The sequence below is a fragment of the Apostichopus japonicus genome, chromosome 12 (assembly GCF_037975245.1).
Source record: "Apostichopus japonicus isolate 1M-3 chromosome 12, ASM3797524v1, whole genome shotgun sequence".
Taxonomy (NCBI): Eukaryota; Metazoa; Echinodermata; class Holothuroidea; order Aspidochirotida; family Stichopodidae; genus Apostichopus; species Apostichopus japonicus.
Genome location: NC_092572.1, coordinates 1333696 through 1354103, shown reverse-complemented (window position 1 = coordinate 1354103; position 20408 = coordinate 1333696). Strand labels below are relative to the sequence as shown.

General features: G+C 35.6%; 1 protein-coding gene across 1 annotated transcript; it reads right to left on the bottom strand.

The window, feature by feature from the left end:
• Window positions 1-12986: 12986 nt before the first annotated feature.
• Window positions 12987-20334, bottom strand: LOC139977257 (uncharacterized). The gene is made up of 13 exons (XM_071986543.1): window positions 19872-20334; window positions 19457-19786; window positions 18766-19068; window positions 18461-18553; window positions 17633-17654; window positions 15958-16060; window positions 15489-15624; window positions 15166-15276; window positions 14546-14739; window positions 14098-14217; window positions 13624-13735; window positions 13389-13485; window positions 12987-13185 (listed from the first exon to the last, which is right to left on the bottom strand). The coding sequence occupies exons 1-13, from the start codon at window positions 19930-19932 to the stop codon at window positions 12987-12989; spliced, it is 1881 nt and encodes a 626-aa protein (XP_071842644.1). The 5' UTR covers window positions 19933-20334.
• Window positions 20335-20408: the final 74 nt, after the last annotated feature.

The window sequence follows — 20408 nt, the reverse complement described above, 5'->3', positions numbered from 1 at the left end:
ACTCAGTGATCATATAGAAGCTGGAATCTTACAATAAACAATTAAACAATGTGAAGCGTGTCACAGTGACAATAGCATTTGATATTTACATGTTATTCAGTATATCACGCATTTTTGACAGTAATTACAAACACATTCTTGCTATATTTTTCAGAGACCCACGAGTTATCATTTTAAAAGGTTTGAAATTCTGACACTCTTCAAAATGCGGCAGTACTTAATTTTTAATTTTATTCAGTTCCATATCAACAGCGTAATGATATAGCTACATTCCATTTTTGACATTCAACATCACTTGTGTATTTAACGTTACTTGATCGAGACGTAGTTTGCAAAAATTTTCAGAAAATTCGTTTCTTATATATAACTATTGGAGAATAAAACCACCTTGATCCGGCACATGCATATGGATTTCGCTGTGTGTACTACGTATTGTAATGTAGGCGCTCTATTTTTGCCTTTATACGGCACTTATGTATGTTTATTTACTATATATATATATATATATATATATATATATATATATGAAAATCGTAATGAGTTTGTAAATCAAGAACAGTGAAACAAACTTCCAGCCTCCACCGGGATTCGAACCACGGGCCTCCCGCTCTGTACGCGGACACCCTAACCACTAGGCTATATGGACGCTGATTGTATGTCCAGAGGTTCGAAACCGGTAGGGAAGGGTATATGTTTGGGACTTGCTATTCTGTTTTTAAGACTTGCATGTGTCTCAAGCATGAATGTATTACGGTACCCTCACAGGATAATACTTCCGTGTCTCAGGTATGCATTTCTTTAATGGAATTATATAACTGACACAGGACAATCTTAGCTATTATATATTTGCATATAGGTGTGTGATTTTTACGAACACCACACGTGAATATGCCAATTTTTGGCATAATGCTTATTTTCTCAAGCGATATAAATTATTTTCAACATTTCCGTAAAAACTAAACAGTAATGAACGTCGTTTACGTATTATACACAGGGACGTAGCTAAGGCCTGATGATTGAGAGTGGGTATGGGGGGGGGGGGGGAGATGTAGTGGCTGAAATTCCAACTGGATGGGATTTGGAGCCAGAAAATTCCGACTGCTGTCTTGTAACCCGCAGCCCCCCCCCCCCCCACACACACCCTACTCGTCAACGATACAGTCAGTGTCAGTCAGTCAGTCAGTCAGACACTCCATCTTTCGCGACTGCACTTTTGTTTTTCGGTACATTTGTACCACTGGCCCTCACTTCACAAATTTATTAATCACTCTGGTTAGCGAGTAAGCAATGAGTATAAGTTATCTGCTTGATAGGCTACATAGACTACCAACTAAAAAAGCTATGTTAATGTAACAAAGGGGAAAACTTTTCTTTTTCAACAAATTATATTCGACGACATAGTGAACTACCCCAAAATACAGTGCTTTTTCCTAGCGCGCTTAATATTATTTTCTTGGGGGGGGGGGCTATTTATCACTCACATGAAAAACATTAAATTGTTGACTTCATTCCAACTGAGCATTGGGAATGAAGTGAACAGTTAAACATTTTGCAGAAAAATGTTGAGTTGACGAGATACGATAAGTTGCCAATTAAACATTTTGCAGAAAATTTTACAATTGCTCAATTGGGATGAAGTGAACAATTGAACATTTTGCCAAAAACATGTCCAATTAACGAGATAAGATAAGTTGTCAATTGAACATTTTGCAGAAAATTGTTCAATTGCTCAGATGGAATGAAGTCAACAAGTGAACAATTTGCAGCAAAATGTCCAATACACTAGATATGATAAGTTGTCAATTAAACATTTTTCAAAAAATTGTTCAATTGCTCAGTTTAAGCAACTAAGCAATCCAACATTTTTCTGTTTTTTTTTTGGGGGGGGGGATAAGATTTTATCTTGTTATTTTAACAATTTACTGAAAAATTTCACTTTATGGGCAAAGTTTTCTTATGTTGATGGCCATTTTAAGCTTCCGTAGAATTGCATTGTGGGTTTTAATTGTATACGTTGTACAGTAGTTTACTAGGCATTATTTTTTAGAGTATTCAAAATCACACGAAGTTTTGTATGGTGGAGTATAAGAACCGCGAGATACAATTTCTTAATATGACAAGGAAAACGTGGTAAATATGACTGATTAAAGGTCAAGTTTGACCGAAAATTGTAGGTCACTCACAAATAGCAAGAATTTATGAAAAATAGAGTTCGACAGTCGGAAAAATTAGAGTGCCACAGTCGGAAATTCCGTACTCATAAGCGTACGTATACAATTTTAATCTAAGGCTGATGGGTACAGTTTCTTCCTCGTTATTATCCCCCACTATAATTTTCAGTTGATATATGTAATCAATATATTATGTTAAATTAAAAGTAAGTATAGGTATCATCAACCTATATATGAAATTGATCGCAGAGTCAATAAGGCGTAATAGATTTAGGGAGGGGAAATTGATTGTGGGGTGAGGGGCTTCGAGTTCAAATACGTATACTCATCAAAAGTAGTCTGTAATGGCCCCAAATTACGGCATGCTGTAATTGCTGGAAGTTTTCATAAAAGTCCTTTCCTGAAGGTGTTCACTCTCCATATTGTTCGCTGACATTATAAACACACACAACAAGATGATTTCCCAGTTAGGTAAATTTCCTCCAAGGTGGTTAATAAAACAGTTTAAGAATTTTAACATAAGGTGACCATATTTTAATATGTAGCATATATGGGACCAATAAATCATACTTAGTATGATAGTAATATTTAGTAGTGTAGGGTCTACTCGTTTGTATTGGGCTAGTGAAGTTGCATATAACAAGGTTTGAACCTAACTGGAGACCAAAACTTCCCGGTATGTAACACTTTCGAAAAATAAATGAAGAGGCGCGGGAGGGGGGGGGGGGGGTCGGTGGTCGGACAGAGGATTCAAGAAAGTATGTAATATATTGGCTTCTTAAATAGTGCAGTTCCTAAAGGGTCTACTCGTTTGTATTGGATTTTAATGCCTTCTAAATCGCTTTTCAAACATTTTCTGTGAAGACTACTATATTTCAGTCATACTTTCCCAAGCGTGGGCACAATAAGCGTGGGCACAATAAGGTTACTGTCACACATGCATGTTAACCAATAGGCTATGTATATGTGTATCTATGTATATGTGTCGGGGGAGAGGGGGGGTCGGGTGTCGGAAAGAGGATTCAAGAAAGTATGTAATATATAGGTTTCTTTAATAGTGCAGTTCCTAAAGGGTCTACTCGTTTGTATTGGGTTTTAATTCCTTCTTGCTTAATTTTCAAACGGTTTCTGTGAAGACTACTATATTTCAGTCATACTTTCCCAAGCGTGGGCACAATTCTCCTAAGCGTGGGCACAATAAAGTTACTGTCACACATGCACGTTAACCAATGTGTATATGTGTATATATGTATATGTGTCGGGGGGTGGGGGGTCGGGTGTCGGAAAGAGGATTCAAGAAAGTATGTAATACATAGGCTTCTTTAATAGTGCAGTTCCTAAAGGGTCTACTCGTTTGTATTGGGTTTTAATTCCTTCTAAATTGCTTAATTTTCAAACGGTTTCTGTGAAGACTACTATATTTCAGTGATACTTTCCCAAGCGTGGGCACAATTCCCCTAAGAGTGGGCACAATAAAGTTACTGTCACAAATGCATGTTAACCAAAATGTGTATATATGTATATGTGTCGGGGGGGGGGGGTGGGTCGGGGGTCGGACAGAGGATTCAAGAAAGTATGTAATATATAGGATTCTTAAATAGTGCAGTTCCTAAAGGGTCTACTTGTTTGTATTGGGTTTTAATGCCATCTAAATCGCTTAATTTTCGAACAGTTTCTGTGAAGACTACTATATTTCAGTCATACTTTCCCAAGCGTGGGCACAATTCTCCTAAGCGTGGGCACAATAAAGTTAATGTCACACATGCATGTTAACCAATATTTATATGGGTATATATGTATATGTGTCGGGGGGGGGTGGGTCGGGTGTCGGAAAGAGGATTCTAATATAAAGGCTTCTTTAATAGTGCAAAGCATGGGCACAATAAAGTTACTGTCACACATGCATGTTAACCAATATGTATATGTGTAGTGTATGCGGCTGCGTACATTATACATATGTTGTCTATGTATATATGTTAATCGTACATATGTCTGTATCTGAGACTGTATCTGTGGACTGTAATGGCCGCAAATTATAAGCAACTTGCAATAATTGCTAGGAATGTTCAAAAAAATACTTTCCTTGGAGGTCTTCGCTCTCCAAATTGTTCTCAGACATTCTTAATGAACACAAAAGATGACTGAATGTCTAGTGAGGTAATTTTTCTTCCAACGAGGTAATATAACCGTTTAAGAATATTGACCAGGGGTGAGGTGACCATTTTTTAATATATGGCATATATGGGCCAATACAGCATACTTTAATCCTTCTACATAACCTATATTAGTTGCATATAACAAGTTTGAACGTAACTGGACACCCAAACTTCTCCCGTAGCAACGTAAACACCTTCGAAAATTAAACGGGTGAGAGGGGGGGGGGGGGGGGGGGTCGGAGTGTTTGAAAGAGAATATAAGAAAGTATATGATGTATAGGCTTTTGTCTCACTTGCATTTTTTTCATGGGGCCTTCTCGTTTGTACATGATGTAATGCCTTCCAAATTGTTAAATTTAAGAACAGGTTTTATGACAACTAGCCTAATATATTCCAATCATACTTTCCCAAGCGTGGGCACAATTCCCTAAGCGTGGCACAATACGGATCATATGTATATATGTGTGTGTATAGTGTACGCGGCTGCGTGCAGTACATGTCACGTTGTATATGTTCATTTTAATCGTTACGTCTGTATCTAGCCGGTAAGCAATAGGCCCTACCTACAAGTTGTTTTTCATTCTATATATTAATCTTCGTGGCATTGTTCCACTAATTTTGAGGTGAATGTTTGTAAAACGTTTCCATGTTTGAATTCAGAGTTCAATAGCATTATCTACAATAGAAAATTTTCAATAGAAATGAACGTGGAACACATTTCTGGCGTCAACATGTGTCATTTATTTACACTTGCTTTCTATCGCTGCAACAGAAACATTTGCAGCAATGAATGAGAGAGGAAAGGGAGAGCAAAATCGTTATTAAGTTGTCGCATTCCTGCAGTAAAGAGTGCACCGTCTTAACTACAAATTTATAAATATATACTTTGTACCTCGTAAAACGTGTTTGTTAAAGTATGTTCTTTACTTTGAATCTTTTACTTGCAATTGTTTAGATTTTACACCCCAATACAAAACCAGTATATCCCGCTCCAAAGGTTTGCTGTTTTGGCCCCTAATATGCCAGGTATTCAAATATGGTCACCTTTGATACAAAAAAATATATATATTGTATTTGTATTAACACCCTTGAGGAAATTAACATTCAGTCATTTTATGTCTTTAATTTAGAAAGTATGAGAACAATTTGGAAAGTAAAGACCTCCTGGAAGGTAATTTTTGTAAACTTCTTGCAGTTATATATGGGTGCTATAATTTGTGGCATATGCAGACTACCTTTCATCCATTTAGCCACCGACAAATTGCTCAACGGGCAAGTATTAGCTTTGAAGTTATGTTTTCAGGATCACCGCCCTATAAGTGTGTTATATACATGTGCACATAATGGTAGCAGTGTTATACATATGAGCTGTTAATGTTACCCTAAAACTGTGGCTTTCTAGGCATTAACCCATCATTTCATGCTCACGACCCGACCTATAGCCAGATTGTTTAACAGGTGAGTTACAACTCCCTGATTTAACTAGTAATTGGCTAGGAAGCACATTAACGCAGGAGGATCGCCATCCTTTTGGAAATAAGTTCCAGTTCATTTACTCCCTTAATGGGGTATAAGAGAATGTATAGCAAACGCTGATACGTGTGCGAAAATTATCAAAGGAGAAAACAACCTCCCCGTGTGAAAAGAAAACAAAGAACAATAAGAAAGCAGACGTTAATTCAGTAAGAGTATACTATTACTTTCAAACGTAAATAGTATCAGCAGGGAGTTGTTATGCAACTCCCTGGTATTAGTCAGCCATACATTTCGTAAGCTATTCGCGGTCACATTATTAACCCTCCTGTTGTCATGTAAGCAGCTTTGACCGCGTTTGAAAACAAGCGCGTTTTTTTCATGCTAGTTTTGCTGTCGTTTGATTGGAGGATGAACAGCGACTGATCAGGGAGGTCCAAAATATCACCTCCCTGATCAACAGATGAGGGTTGTTCATTGCGGTTTCACAAATTCTCTACAACAAACCAATTGCATGCACTGTTCTGTTTGATACAGTATAAGGCAGGCCGTATCGTGTATTTTCATTGTTGTATCTGCATATGCATCAAGAAGCAGATAAACCAAACACGTACCATACTAATCGGACATAAATAATAATAATAATAAATAATAAAAAACGTCAGGCCAACTTACTTTAACACATAAATAATTATACATAAAAAAGTTAGACAGACAGATGAGGAGACCCGTGTATGTGTCTTCTCATCTGTTTTCTCATGATTCCAGCGATCGAGGACCCGCAACGTGAATTACGTAACTTACCAAAATGAGCAACCATGAGGAAATTTGCTGACACTCTCATAGAATTAGCTTGAGGAGTTTTGTTGGTTTGACGGCTGCATATATATATATATATATATATATATATATATATATATATATATATATATGTTGATACTAGATGAGACTAGTGGAACACTAGTAGTTGTAACTCGGAGTTTCACGCGTTATAGCGATCTTCAGACAACTGCGTAACTTACCAAAATGTTGTCAGCAGTTGTCTGAAGATCGCTATAACGCGTGAAACTCCGAGTTACAACTACTAGTGTTCCACTAGTCTCATCTAGTATCAACATATATTCCGCTCTGTCCAATGGACATAGAGCACTCTGCGCCAAGATAGACGCCAACCTACTCTCTCTCCACCTCTCTCTCCACCTCTCTCTCTCTCTCTCTCTCTCTCTCTCTCTCTCCACCTCTCTCTCTCTCTCTCTCTCTCTCTATATATATATATATATATTATAACTGAACAAAGTATGAGAAATACATTGTGAGGTACATATGGTTGTATGTATGTGCAAGCCATGCACATTTACATTGAAAGATATATGCTGTATTAGAACAATATCAGATATTCAAATATGGTCATCTTTCTGTTCATCACGTTCATCATCACGTTCTGTTTATTTTTTTGAAATTTCCGACGCTTAAGTTAATATTAATCATCTCTTAAATTCCGAATCTTTATTGAGTCAACGTAAGCGATGTTGATGTAATCATGCTGTACTGACACTCGTGGTATGTGTATGCTCTGGAATTTCCGACGCATAAGTGAATCGTAATCTTCCCGTAAATTCCGAATTCAGTGGAGATTACATTCAACGTAAACGCAATGCGTAAGTTGGTGTAATCATGCTGTAATCCCGTGGTGTGCATGCTTCGGAATTTCCGACGTGTATATCCTAAACATGCCGTACTGTGCCTGTTTCAGGTGAACGAAAATAACTTAAACTTGACGTTTAAGGATTTCGTAATCAATACGTAAACGCTGAAATGAACGTATTTGGGTATTTGTAAGGTAATTGTAAATATACAGTAAATTTTTAACTGCACTCGTTTCAGCCAACGTAAATGTTGAAATTTTGTTCATGAGATGCAGTCACAGGGTAATATCATGATCGGAAAGATTGACATGAGAATTGTGTCCAGTGTTTTATTTCATGGAACAGTCAACGTTAACGTCATGCTTAAGTTTGGCGTAAGTTTGTTGTAAACGCGTTGAATCTATGCTCCGAGTTTCCGATGTGTAAGATAATCGTAATCCTGTCATAAATTTCTTCGTGGCGAGATTAAGGTCAACGTAAACGTGGAGAAGAAATAAGTTTTAATAAATACGAAAGTAATTATTAACTTCCGATATGTAAGTTGTCATAAACGTAACGGAAATCTGTTGTTCCGTGTTTACAATGTTTACGGATGCGTAAACACATCGTAAACGCGTTGTTCCAAAATGTACTGGTTTCCGATGTTTAAGGTGACCGTAAGCAAGACGTAAACATCCAAGGACTGTGCTTACGATACTTAAATGCGTGTCTTTTTCCCGTGCTTGTTTAACTTCTCTTTACCTATTAAGTGGATCTCTCCTGAAAAAGGAAGGTCTTCGAAGTGTTGTACATTGTTTGCAATGTACTCCTTTCTTCGAAACCTAAGATTGTGTACCATCGAACGGCATGTTTTCCTCTCGATGTCATGTTTAGTACAATGTATCTGTATTGTATATTGTGGTATACCGTATTTAAATTATATTATTCAGAATAAATTGACTTCATTTTACATGTAAAAATAATTAATTATTCCCATCAGTAATATTTAAAGGATATATCATCTAAGAGTCAAAAACAAATTGTTATTATTATTATTTTTGCAAAAATGTTTTTTTTTTAAGTGTTGAATTTAGTTATAGTTATATAAGAAGTTCGGATAGAAAGCTTTCTTAAGTTGCAGTTGTTGGTTAAGGAAAATGTTAATAACTTTGTTAGACAAACTGTAGCTAGTTCGTTGCATAACATTCGCCATCCATAAAGTTTGATAAGTGTAGGCTGAAAAGAGGCCTATATTAGTTAATCGTGTTACATCTACATTAATTCCACAAAAAAAAAAAAAAAAAAAAAACATTGGGCACATTCTGCAAAATATAGCACAAGGGAAACAAAATTCTTACCGAACTACTCTGTTAAGTCATTTAACAAAATGTTTTATTGGATGCTTCCGGGAGCAAACAAATGACTTTGGAGAAAGATATTCCATAAAACGATATCAAGTGAAATCCGTTTTATTTATTTACCATTGTGGCGAGTAAATTGGTTTGTATCTGTTATCAGTGACGCTTTTGAACTGTTTTGTTTTATGGAAGTTTAAAACAATTTGAGATTGCAGCAAACTTAATATGTTTAGTTACCTCATGTACCGTATAAACGATAGAATGATAACCTTTTTGATGAACATGATAATAGGTTATTTGTGCAATTAAATGATATCTTGTCTGTTGGAATTTGATTTCAGCTAAATATAAATACATAGTGTGTACGTAAAAGGGCTGCTAGAAATCAACTACCACAGATTACACTCTAAGATACTGCTATTTAGACAAGAGACCGTGTTGCCAAATTACAGTAACAAAGTTCAAGTGCGACAAGCCTTAGAAGGAAATACCAGTCACGAGATACTGTGACTCTGAGATACGTACTATCGCTCACCTACAAGCTTGCTTCAGCTCTAGGTAACTGTTAGTTGCTGATACAACCGTGCGAAAAGTGAGAGGTAAGTCATATAAATGTACGAAATAAGAACAATGCAGTACTAACATTCATTGCATCACAGGGAAAATTGGGAGGCGTGATAAGAAGTTAAATGTAGGGATGTTAATGCTTCCCCAATAGTAATATGTCAAAAAATACGTAATGTTATTTAAATTTCTGATGTTACTTCTTTTATGTTGCTGAAACTAGCAAAAAAACCCGTTTACGTTTTTCTAATCCCAATATATCAATTGAAGACAATTCCCCGGGTGACCAAGTAGCTGAACATTTAATCTCCTACTGTATGACTTAGGCCTAGATTTCACACCCGCTTTACTGGTTACAAACCTCTGGACAGACAATCAGTGTCCATAGCCTAGTTAGTTAGGGTGGCCGCATATTAAGGCCCGGATTCCAATATCTGTGAAGGCTGGAAATGTTTTCTCTTGTTTGGATTTTCTCTTTTATTTTCAAATACATATTTAGAGATATATAGTGTGCGATATGAAGTAAAGTAGTAACTGTTTATGTTGATTGATGTTTATTAGAAATCAACATATTTTCTAAAAGGAAGATACTTCGGTTTAACCGTATGAAATTAGAGCAAACTTATTAATCTCTTATCAGTTTCGACCAGTGATTTAGTATATTTATCAAAGATAAATTATCCTCGCGGGTACAATATTTATATATGAAATATGATATATCGCCTTTATGTTCGGCTTTGTCATGCAGTCGTGCCTGTATATGGGTAGGCGTTATGTCACGATATAAATATAACTTACGGTACGCATGGTACGTTTTTTATTGCGTTAGTCAAGTATTATGAATGCAAAACTATTAGTTCCAAACAGGCCAGGGACAATACTTGTGCACACTATCCACAACTTCCACCACAAACAGCGATTTGTTGATTTTATTTGTCAAATAATAATATCGGTATTAGCATAATCTGGCAATATGAAGTTCACTCTATAAAATGTATAGCGACATCCAATGCAAATGCAGTATCCTGTGTTTTCGAAATGTTCAAAGAGGAACATTTAACGGACTGGTTTCCTTATACGACATCAAGCAAAATGAACCACGCTGCCATGTGTAAATAATCGTTATTATCCTCTTAAGATATTGAAAGCACTATTTGATTATTTGATATTTGAAGAGCCATATGTAAGTGTAAAGTATAGCACAACAGTTCAGTAAAACATAATTCTGCCTTGTTTTATTAGCAATACTTTTTGACGGTACATGTAAGAGAAAGTTAACTATGATAACTCAGAGACAAAAACCAGGTGTTTCGTAATTTGGTTTGTGGATGAGTGGATGTTGCTCATCAAAAATAAAAGTCATATAAATTGTTTATTTGCGAAAATATTTGTTATTCTCTTTTCTTGTAACTATAGTGAAAATCACAATTTGTTATATCAACATTTAGCTGTGTATGCACCATGTGACAGTGTTAAATTTAAATGCAAGACGGCCAAGAACAAAAAATGAGGAGATATGTGACGGCTGGTACTTTGGTATGCTTTAATATTTGAAAGAGTATTTCGTTCATTTTCGGTTTACAGTATGTGTAGCATGTGACCTTATTCCCATGGAGGAAACACTTTATATGAACGCCATGAAAAACACCAGCTACCCATTATAAAAGCATTTTAATGCTATATGCAAGTATGGCTAAGCTATTTATTGCACTTCTTGTGGAAATATATTACGGCTGTCACTTGAACTTTGATATTTCAAAAGAGTACTTCTTTCATTTTCGGTTTGCAGTATGTCAAACAGTCTTTATTATCGTCGTCATTGTGTATCACCTGACCTTATTCCCATCGAAGAAACACAAACGTCTACATAATTTATAGGTACACCATGAACAACGCCAACTAGCCATTCTAAAAACATTTTAATGCTACATGCAAGCAAAGCTAAGCTTTGTTTTGCAAATTTGTTTGAAATATATGATGGCTCTCACTTAAATTTTGATATTTCAAAAGAGATCTCCTTGGATTGTTGGTAAACCGTAAGTCAAACTGCAAATGAAATTCGATTAAACGTGCGGCTAACATCAGTGAAATATTAATGAAACTCTGACTGAAGGCGGGACGTAAAAGCATCTTAAGTATTTTATTTTTTGATGAGACATGCACATTTGTGTCTAGTGTTATCACTATACATTGAAACGTGTAGCTCTTAGTTATTGAATTAAACAGCATAGCAAGAACATGTGCGCTGACAAATGACAATCTCTCTAGTGAGATGCGAAGTCATAGATTGCCTTTCTTTCAGAGTTTCGACACATTGTCAAATATTGTTTATGTTAATTTGTTGATAATAAAATAATAATAATAATAATAATAATAATAAAATATCACATCAAAAGCTGTGAATTACATGGGCCATGATGCTGTAGTAATTTATAGTTCTCTGTGCACAAATGTTAAAAAGCTACATTTGTCATTTACTAGTTATGTATGCTTATACGACTCCACCTAGCTTCCCTTTCACTTCCGTGAAATATATATTGAATGCATGCACATAATAACTACGCCATAGATCATATAAATTTGTCAAAACATCCATAAATATTAAAACCTGAAAACTGTTTATACTAGCCTGAAAAATTACTCACATTTACATAAATTCAAAATTCTGATACAACATCTGGTAATTGTTTATGATACGTTGGGTATCAACACGTTTCTTGATTGTTTTAAGTACTAAGAGCAGCTATAGACAATTCGTCCCACATTCAGTAAAGTTGTAGTGTTTGATAAACTAATTCAAAATATATTGAAATTGTTCTTGGTTTCTAAGATATACACATATAACCTTATGATAAATCTTGGAAACTTATTAAATAAGTGCAACATGTTACAAGGAGTGCTGCAGTAAGTTTAGGCCTTAATAAGTTAACCCCTTATTACAAGCTAACATTTATCATTTGAACAAAGTGATGTTCCTCTTTCTATGGAAGGCAACAACATATTTCAAAATATCGGTGAGATGAGTGCCCTTGAAAAAAAAAAATTGTAAAAGAAAGTGATAACATGACAGAACACTTTGCAGTCACTCCATTTACATGATCAATGTACATAAATAACCAATGTTTCTCGGTTTTAATTGATGTGGTTACTAATACCTATCAGAGTGATTAGGACACTGGTTTTCATCTTAACTTATCATCACAAGTTTACACAGTAACATTTTAAGAGCAAGGGGTACACTTATGATATGTACAAGAGTTAACATTCACTTATCTCACATAACTGTTTCCTTTCATCCAAAGGATAGACAAACAAAGTTTTATGCCTGGAACATCCAATAATATTTCACTTGCGTCTTGCTAACTAACTATATCCTTTTCAAACTCGGGACGTTGAATCAGATTGATCTTCAATTTCTGAATACGGATTATCTTCATAGTTATGCATAGAAAAAATGAATATATTATACAACAAAATAAGGACAAAGTTAAAAATTTGCAAATGATGAAAATATGTTTCAATATGTAAAAAAGAAAAAAAAAGGAGGGAACATAAGTTAATGTGGTAATTATTGACGGGTTGTCATGTCAAATATTTCTTAACGTATCCATGAAATAATGACAAATGCAGGATGCAAATTTATGGGCAATAAAAAAATGGTGAAGCTTGGCGAGCTGTGAGTTGATTATCGGCATATCGTGAATGTTCACGCAGAAACTGACTTACTTTACTTACCGTATCCAGTTTAACACGTAAATCTCGAGTTGTTTGTAAAATATCAGCTAACGATGGTCGCATGCTGAGGTCCTTACGCCAGCAAGACATCAAAACTCGAAATCTGATTGAACAATTAAACAATGTGATTATCTTGCTTATTGTCTGTATATTTTAACATGATACAGAACTAGGTAAACTAGTAAAAGATTGCATCGAATTAATCGCAAATTAACATTTGTCAAGGTAAACTGTGACCGTTTCATATAACGTTGATGTTTGGTGAGCATGTTAATTCTCATTTACACAATATATCACAGTACGCACAGATTCTTTGGACAGACTTTTGGTCTTGGTAGCAGGAAACTTTCCAGAATCTTCGTTTTGATATCCATTTGAGGCAATCCAGCGCAGGGGTATTCACCTACACAAGACAATTACAAACAAGTTAATGATTTACGTGGACATGAAAATTGTATGGAGGAACCAATTATGATAAAGATGATACGAAGTAGTTATAAGAAATAAAAAAATACACAAAGATAGCAAATATTTATATTACCAATAGATAGAAGTTCCCACATGAACACGGAAATGTTCCAGATGTCACTCTCTGGAAAGTATTTCTCGAGTAGAAATACTTCTGTAGCCATCCAAGCAATAGGAGGGTTGTTCTATTTGTAAAACGAAGTTGAAATAAAAAGTGATTGGTGCTAAACGACGTCATTCTATCGGTACAATCACAAATCTAACATTTCATATTAAATACTAATGATGGCAAAACGATGAACAGTAAAATAAGTGATAACATATACACACACGCACACGACTGCCCACACATACATATATAAGTAAAAGAGTAAAATGACACATACAATATTGACATAGATAGTTTTGTTTAAGGGATGCAATTGCAATTACTAGTTTTAATTATTCTACAATACTGATGTCGTTAAGTGGGTCTCACTATTACAAATTAGGATTCTAATATACAGCGGTAAATATGTCACCTCATCTTCAGCGAAAAAACAAATACCTTTTTCAACAATTGCTGGATCCTTTCAACACATAATGTATTCGGGTAAATGCTGTAGAGTTTACAAGAGCCGTTTTCCGTCATTAGAACTTTCTTCAAAGACAGAGCAGGGTGACTAAACTGCAAACGATATGCATGAATATATAAATGTAAAAATATATAGAAATATATATGTATATGTGTATGTGTATGCGTGTTAGTATGTATGCATAACAAGAATCTGGGCGAACGTATAATCGGTAAGGCGGATCTCCTCTATAGTTTTAAAGGGAACAGACTGGACATTCGTCCGATATTTACAGCTACAAACGACAGTGATGCTTAGCATTGAATCTAGCCGATAATGATGTAATAGAGCAAACGTAACTAATAACAATTTTGGCGGGTATGACATGTAATAAAATATTTTTCCAATCCCAATCACTACAGATAATATTTAAATACCTACCTGTTTATGAGCAAGATATTGCATTGCTTTTATGATGTCCTCTGCAAACTTGAGGAGGTTTTTCAGAACAGGAGCATGATTGGTAGGCTGAAATTTTCTGTCGGTGCTAATGAACAGTTCTTTTGGAAAACGACTCAATACATGGTCTCGGAGAGTTCCAAAATTCAACTCTTCATAGTAAATGGCAAATGGAACTGGTGAACAAAATACAAGGACATTTAAAGGAAGAAGCCATTCACAGGCCCGGGTTTGAATTCCGGTGGCCTCTGGAAGCTTTCTCTCTGGTCTGTATCAAGTGGTATGGAAAGATATAAGCCTATAACATATTACTGAAGATCAATACACCAACACAATTCTACTTCACGACATTATGTCTACTGGTGTGTGCATGAGTATTAATGGTATATATGCATTCACACAAGCAGAATCACTCTGGTCGAACAGTACGGACTTAAGTCTGTGACAAAAAAAAAAAAGAATCAGTCAAAGTTATGCGGATTCAAAACGCTTGGCAGTGCAGTAACAGACAGGCGTTGCTTCACTTAGAAGCACACAATTTTACCCTTCATGATTCATGCGTGAGGACATAATGGAGATATAAGTACTGTACATGTACTTACGTATTTGAATGGATGAATGCAAGATTTGAACGAAGCCATTGCCCATGTCGAGCAACGAAAGACTCTGCACAAGATTTGTCATACTTTCATAGTCCCGGATTGTTGCTTGATCTTAGGAATGTACGAAATATAATCATGCATGAGACAAATAAACAACTGCCGATTCTTAACAAAAATAACATAGAGTAGAACAAAACCTTATCTCAAAGTGTACCAAGTCAAGTACTAACAATATTAAATCAAGTCTATTCGGTTCTTAATTGTGGCAAATCCGTTTGTTTTCAAAAGTGAATTGAGAGACAAATTGTAAAAGTTCATGTTACCTGAGAGTTTCTTGGCCACACACGAGTATGACTGCGAGTCTTTGGTTGAAATCAATGCACTCCAGTATTCAAACGGTTGCCCTGACTGAATTTGTTTTGTTAGAAGTGGCTTCTTGTCTTTCGTTTCTTCTGATTCTATGACAAATGTGCACAATAAGTGCATTAATCTGTGCTGAGAGTACTGACATCGTCAACCAATTAGCATAACTAGAAACAGTTATAATTTTATAGTAATTAACATGCATACGGTTACCATTTTTGCATAAGATTGTGTAACAGTTACAAACGTAACTAGGAATAATCAGCTCCCAGCCTCTGCGTTGTTGTACTATATTTTAAGTTTCTTACAGTATCTAGTATTTTTAAATAATCATAGTTCCTGGTTCCCAGTCTGATAAGAGTATATGCAATGCCGTACACAACATTAACAATACAATTGACACAACAAGATGAGGAATTGTACCTTATCCAACGACGTCATTGGCTCTGTCTCCGTTCTTATCATTCCAGTTGGCAGATTATCTAGTCCTACATAACACACGTTCTCTTCCATATCAATACTATTTGTCCCTCTGCAGATATAAGTAAATTCAAAATAAAATAAAACTGTTAGCAAACTGATTATCCACAGAGAGCCTGTGTAAGAGAATGTGAAAAGGTAAGTTGGCCTGACGTTTCGATCTTGGCAGGATCTTCTTCAGAGGCTAAATGACAAGTAACAGTAACATGAGGGACAAAAATACGTACAGAATACATACAGGTTAATGTGCATGGCGAACACAAAGAGATATATGTAAGGGAATAAGGAGACAAGGGATGGAGAGAAGGAAAAAAAAGAAACCAAAAGGGGAAGAGAAGAAGTTCGAGATCAACAGTAGAGGGACAATGACATAATTAAGAGAAGGGGGTAGGGAATAAACTACAGAAGGACAAAGACAGAAAGGTGAAGATCAAAAAAGGGTGGAAGGGTCACTCCTCTTCTCATAGCTATCTTCCACCTTTTTTTTTCTCCTCTAATAGTTATGTCTTTGTCCTTCTCTAGTTTATACCCTACCCCCTTGCCCTAATCCTATCCTTTCTCTCTATTCTGCGCGTGTTTTTGTCACTGCAGTTACTTGTCATTTAGCCTCTGAAGAAGATCATGCTTGGATCGAAACGTCAGGCCAACTTACTTTTACACATAATTAAATTCATTCCAATATATATAATCTAAAAACCAAATTTAACAAACACTGGCTACGCATTTATCAAACCAAATGTTTATAAACATGGTTCTTCAATAAAGCAAGCAAAATGCAGTCATATTTGATTTGTGTCCCTTTTTTCCTAAAGCAGTTTTAGTTAAAATATATGAGCGTTGCAAAACAAAGCAGAAGCTGTTTATGATCTTGTATACATTTTTGTAGCTATTCAGTAGGTGACTGGTAACACAGGCATTTTGGCAATACCCGGTTGGCCGGTGGCCCGGTTGGCCGGTGAGCTGGTAGAAAAGACAGCCCATTTTTACATTAGTTGATAGAATACAGACGGGCTGTGTAGAAATATATTTTTTAACTGTGGGAATCAGCTCATGAAATCGCTATGTTAGTTCGTAACAAAAGAACGTGTTATTGGTAACCCGTCCGGGCTAACGGATTTTATTTTTTATTTTTTTCATTTTTTCAAGCATGTTGTACAAAATGCTTGAAAAACTAAATAAACTCCAGTGTAAAACATTTATTTTTGTTTACGTTGTTAACTTTTCTCAGTTTATTCAAGTGTTGCCCTTAAACCCCTCCCCAGGACGGCGATCACTATGTAAGTAACATATTAATGAATAATGGACCGGTCTAGGTGAAAATTGACCGGCCACCCCTGTAGCTATTACATAACCATTTGAAAAATATAAAGCAGTTACTTCCACAAATCCCTACAATTGCTTCTTACATGAATTGTTTGGCTATGTTTACAACATTACCCCTATTCCGCAACGCTTTTGGATTACAGTATTTCACAAATACAAGCACGTACAGGTACACCCAAAAGTTCTATAATGTCATCACTGAACGCTGCAAACTTAGTAAAAACTAATAAAATGTATTTTAAGGAAGACTGTCTTTTTCAAGAAAGTATAATTTTGAAGAGGTACAGTTAAGTTACTCTACCCTTTCTCTTTGCAAATGTTATCTGAAACATCAAGAGAGAAAGAATTACAATTATCACATTTTCACGTGAATATATGATCTGATGGCAAACATTCGTGTTAATATATACATTATTTACGTTTTTTTTTTAAAGTTAATACTTCCCGATGGTTGGTTCAATGCGATTTAATTATTGCTTTGATCAAAATAAAACAGAATTGTTAGCTAACTGCTTATCAACTAAATAGCCTGTGCAAGAGAATGTGTAACAGGTAATGGGCCTAACGTTTCGATCTTAGCAGGATCTTCTTCAGAGGGGCTTTTTTACTCCTACATTTCCGAGTAACTGATCCATGCGTTTTCGTGGAGCAGTGTAAAATTGTTAATCGATACGAACAAATTGTATAGTACATTAGATGCAATACATATATTATACAGCAAGGCATGTCTAAGGTGCGAAAACGATATATATATATAAGTATCATTGCGTGAGAAGTTTACTTCGAAGAAATATAAAACCCAAAAACCTTGAATTAAGTTTGTTCCAACCCAAGATAATATTTGGCTTCTTATCGAGCGGGATGTAATAAGATAAAATTATTTTGAACAGAAAATAAAAGAGATGTATGTTATTCTAGTTGTTTCTATTGTTCCATCAGATACTGTTTTCACATAGTCATTAGTTGGATTCATAGTGTATTGCAATTTTCATTGTGCTATTATTTAGAAAACTATCTAATTTGATTTATTACTCTTATGGATGACAAAAATTGGACTACACAATTGCATCAAGTATAATATTCTGATTATTGATGTTATTTTACAATTCTACATGGTACCCTGACTTACATAGTTTCATGAAGAAGATTATGATGGTGAATATTGCAGCCAGAACAAACGCTACTGCCATTCCAAATTGTCTGTTTGCTGTTTCTGAAACATCTGAAAAGTTTAAATATCATTATGTAAATGCCGTTCGGTTTTAATTTAACTTCAAATTTTTCATTAATTCCTTGTGAACATTGTTACTCCTTAATGTCGGGTAGATTGCATACACATAAACAATAAACTACGTTTTTAATATAACGTTCACAGTTGTAACAAGATCGTTACTTAAATATAATAACTACACAGTAAATTGAATGTAACCTCACCTGTTGTCGTGCTGCTAATTGAAATCAATAGCCGTTGGCTCATATTTTGTTTATCGCCATAGCTAGCGCAAGTTATAGTGTCTTGAACAGTACTTGTATTTATAAACAATGGTATTGAAAAGTTAGTCGTCACATTTGAAGTAAATTTCTCTCTATAAATCTTTCTTTCGTCAACACGCCATTCCAGAGTAACTGGAGGTATTGCGTTTGGAATGAAGCAAAGGAGGTAAACGTTGAGCCCTCGTGCGAGAGTCATGTTATGACCGGTATATTGAAAGGTATCTCCAACGATGGTTAATGTCTCTGAAACCGAAAAAAAACAAAAAAAAACTGTGTATTCCATATCTACGTCAACTTATATTGTGCTGATGAACCGTGTTTATAAACAAGCCTATGATCAGGCTTAATAAATTACACAGGAAGGCGTGGATCCAGGTCTGTGTAGAGAATGCACGACTTTCGTGTATCCCTACTCGAAAAACAGTAGTAGTAGTTATCAGCACAATATCGGGGCTAGACATACTAATAAACATGCGTTTAGTCTAAATATGCTATAGGACACAACAGTTGTCTTCTACAAGTGAACTTGCTATAACATAAATTCCAAATTAATGATGAGCTACACACTTGAGCACCAATTCGAGACGTACAAGAGTAATAGTTAACTTTACTTTATGAAATATGTTCTTACCTTTCGCGGAACGCTGCATCCTAAATTCAGCCAAAACCTTGTCATCTACCTCACATCGAATGGTATTATTAATTCGCTCGTGACATGAATCTAAACTTAATGAGGAACTGTTCCCATGGCACGTGTTCACTTTGGAGCCACTGATAACTTCGAATGTGAATTCTCCCTGAGCAATTAGAGCGTCACCCATTTTCCATTGTACACCCTTGGTTTGATGGTATCCACAAACGAGGCAAACTGGTGCACAATATGAGCTCTCGCACGTAGTAACATGTCCTGGTGAGGATTCATTTCCTACATGACACACAGCAAAAGCTCCTTGTTTATCATCTGTGAAAACAGCAATATCGAAAACATCAGCACAGCAGTTTCATATTTATGCATTCAGAGGTCAAAAGACTGGTAATTTACTTACCGAAAAAACAGAACAATATTTGAATCAAAAGTAGCGGACTGCACAAGTAAGACACCTCCATAATTTCTACCTTTGTATGTATTGCCAATAACAGTTATGTTCTCATTTAACGTAATGTAACTGTGGATTTATACAACCCTTGTATATCGTTATAAACTTCATCTGATTGGCTGAAATGGACTCATAATTTAATACTTTATAGTAAGTGATAGAAACCTTATGCTTTCCTTTTACGGGGTATGTTGCACGATATGACAATATAGAGGGTAGTAATGCAGATCATGCCTGCAGGTTCATTACAACTTAAGCTTTCGATTTCTGCAAATGCCTAAAGGTATTAGAACGCCCAAACTTATATGTCATTAATTTGTTTCACCATCAACTTAATGAATGGTGAATTATTTTGTAACACCCACTTCTATCCGATCCTTGCAACGAGAATGTTGATGTGGTCCTAAGCCTATTTGAAGAACTGTCACTAGTCGAGCGAGGTCGGAAAGAAGCAATGTCACATTGTGGCTGATTGAGTTAGATACC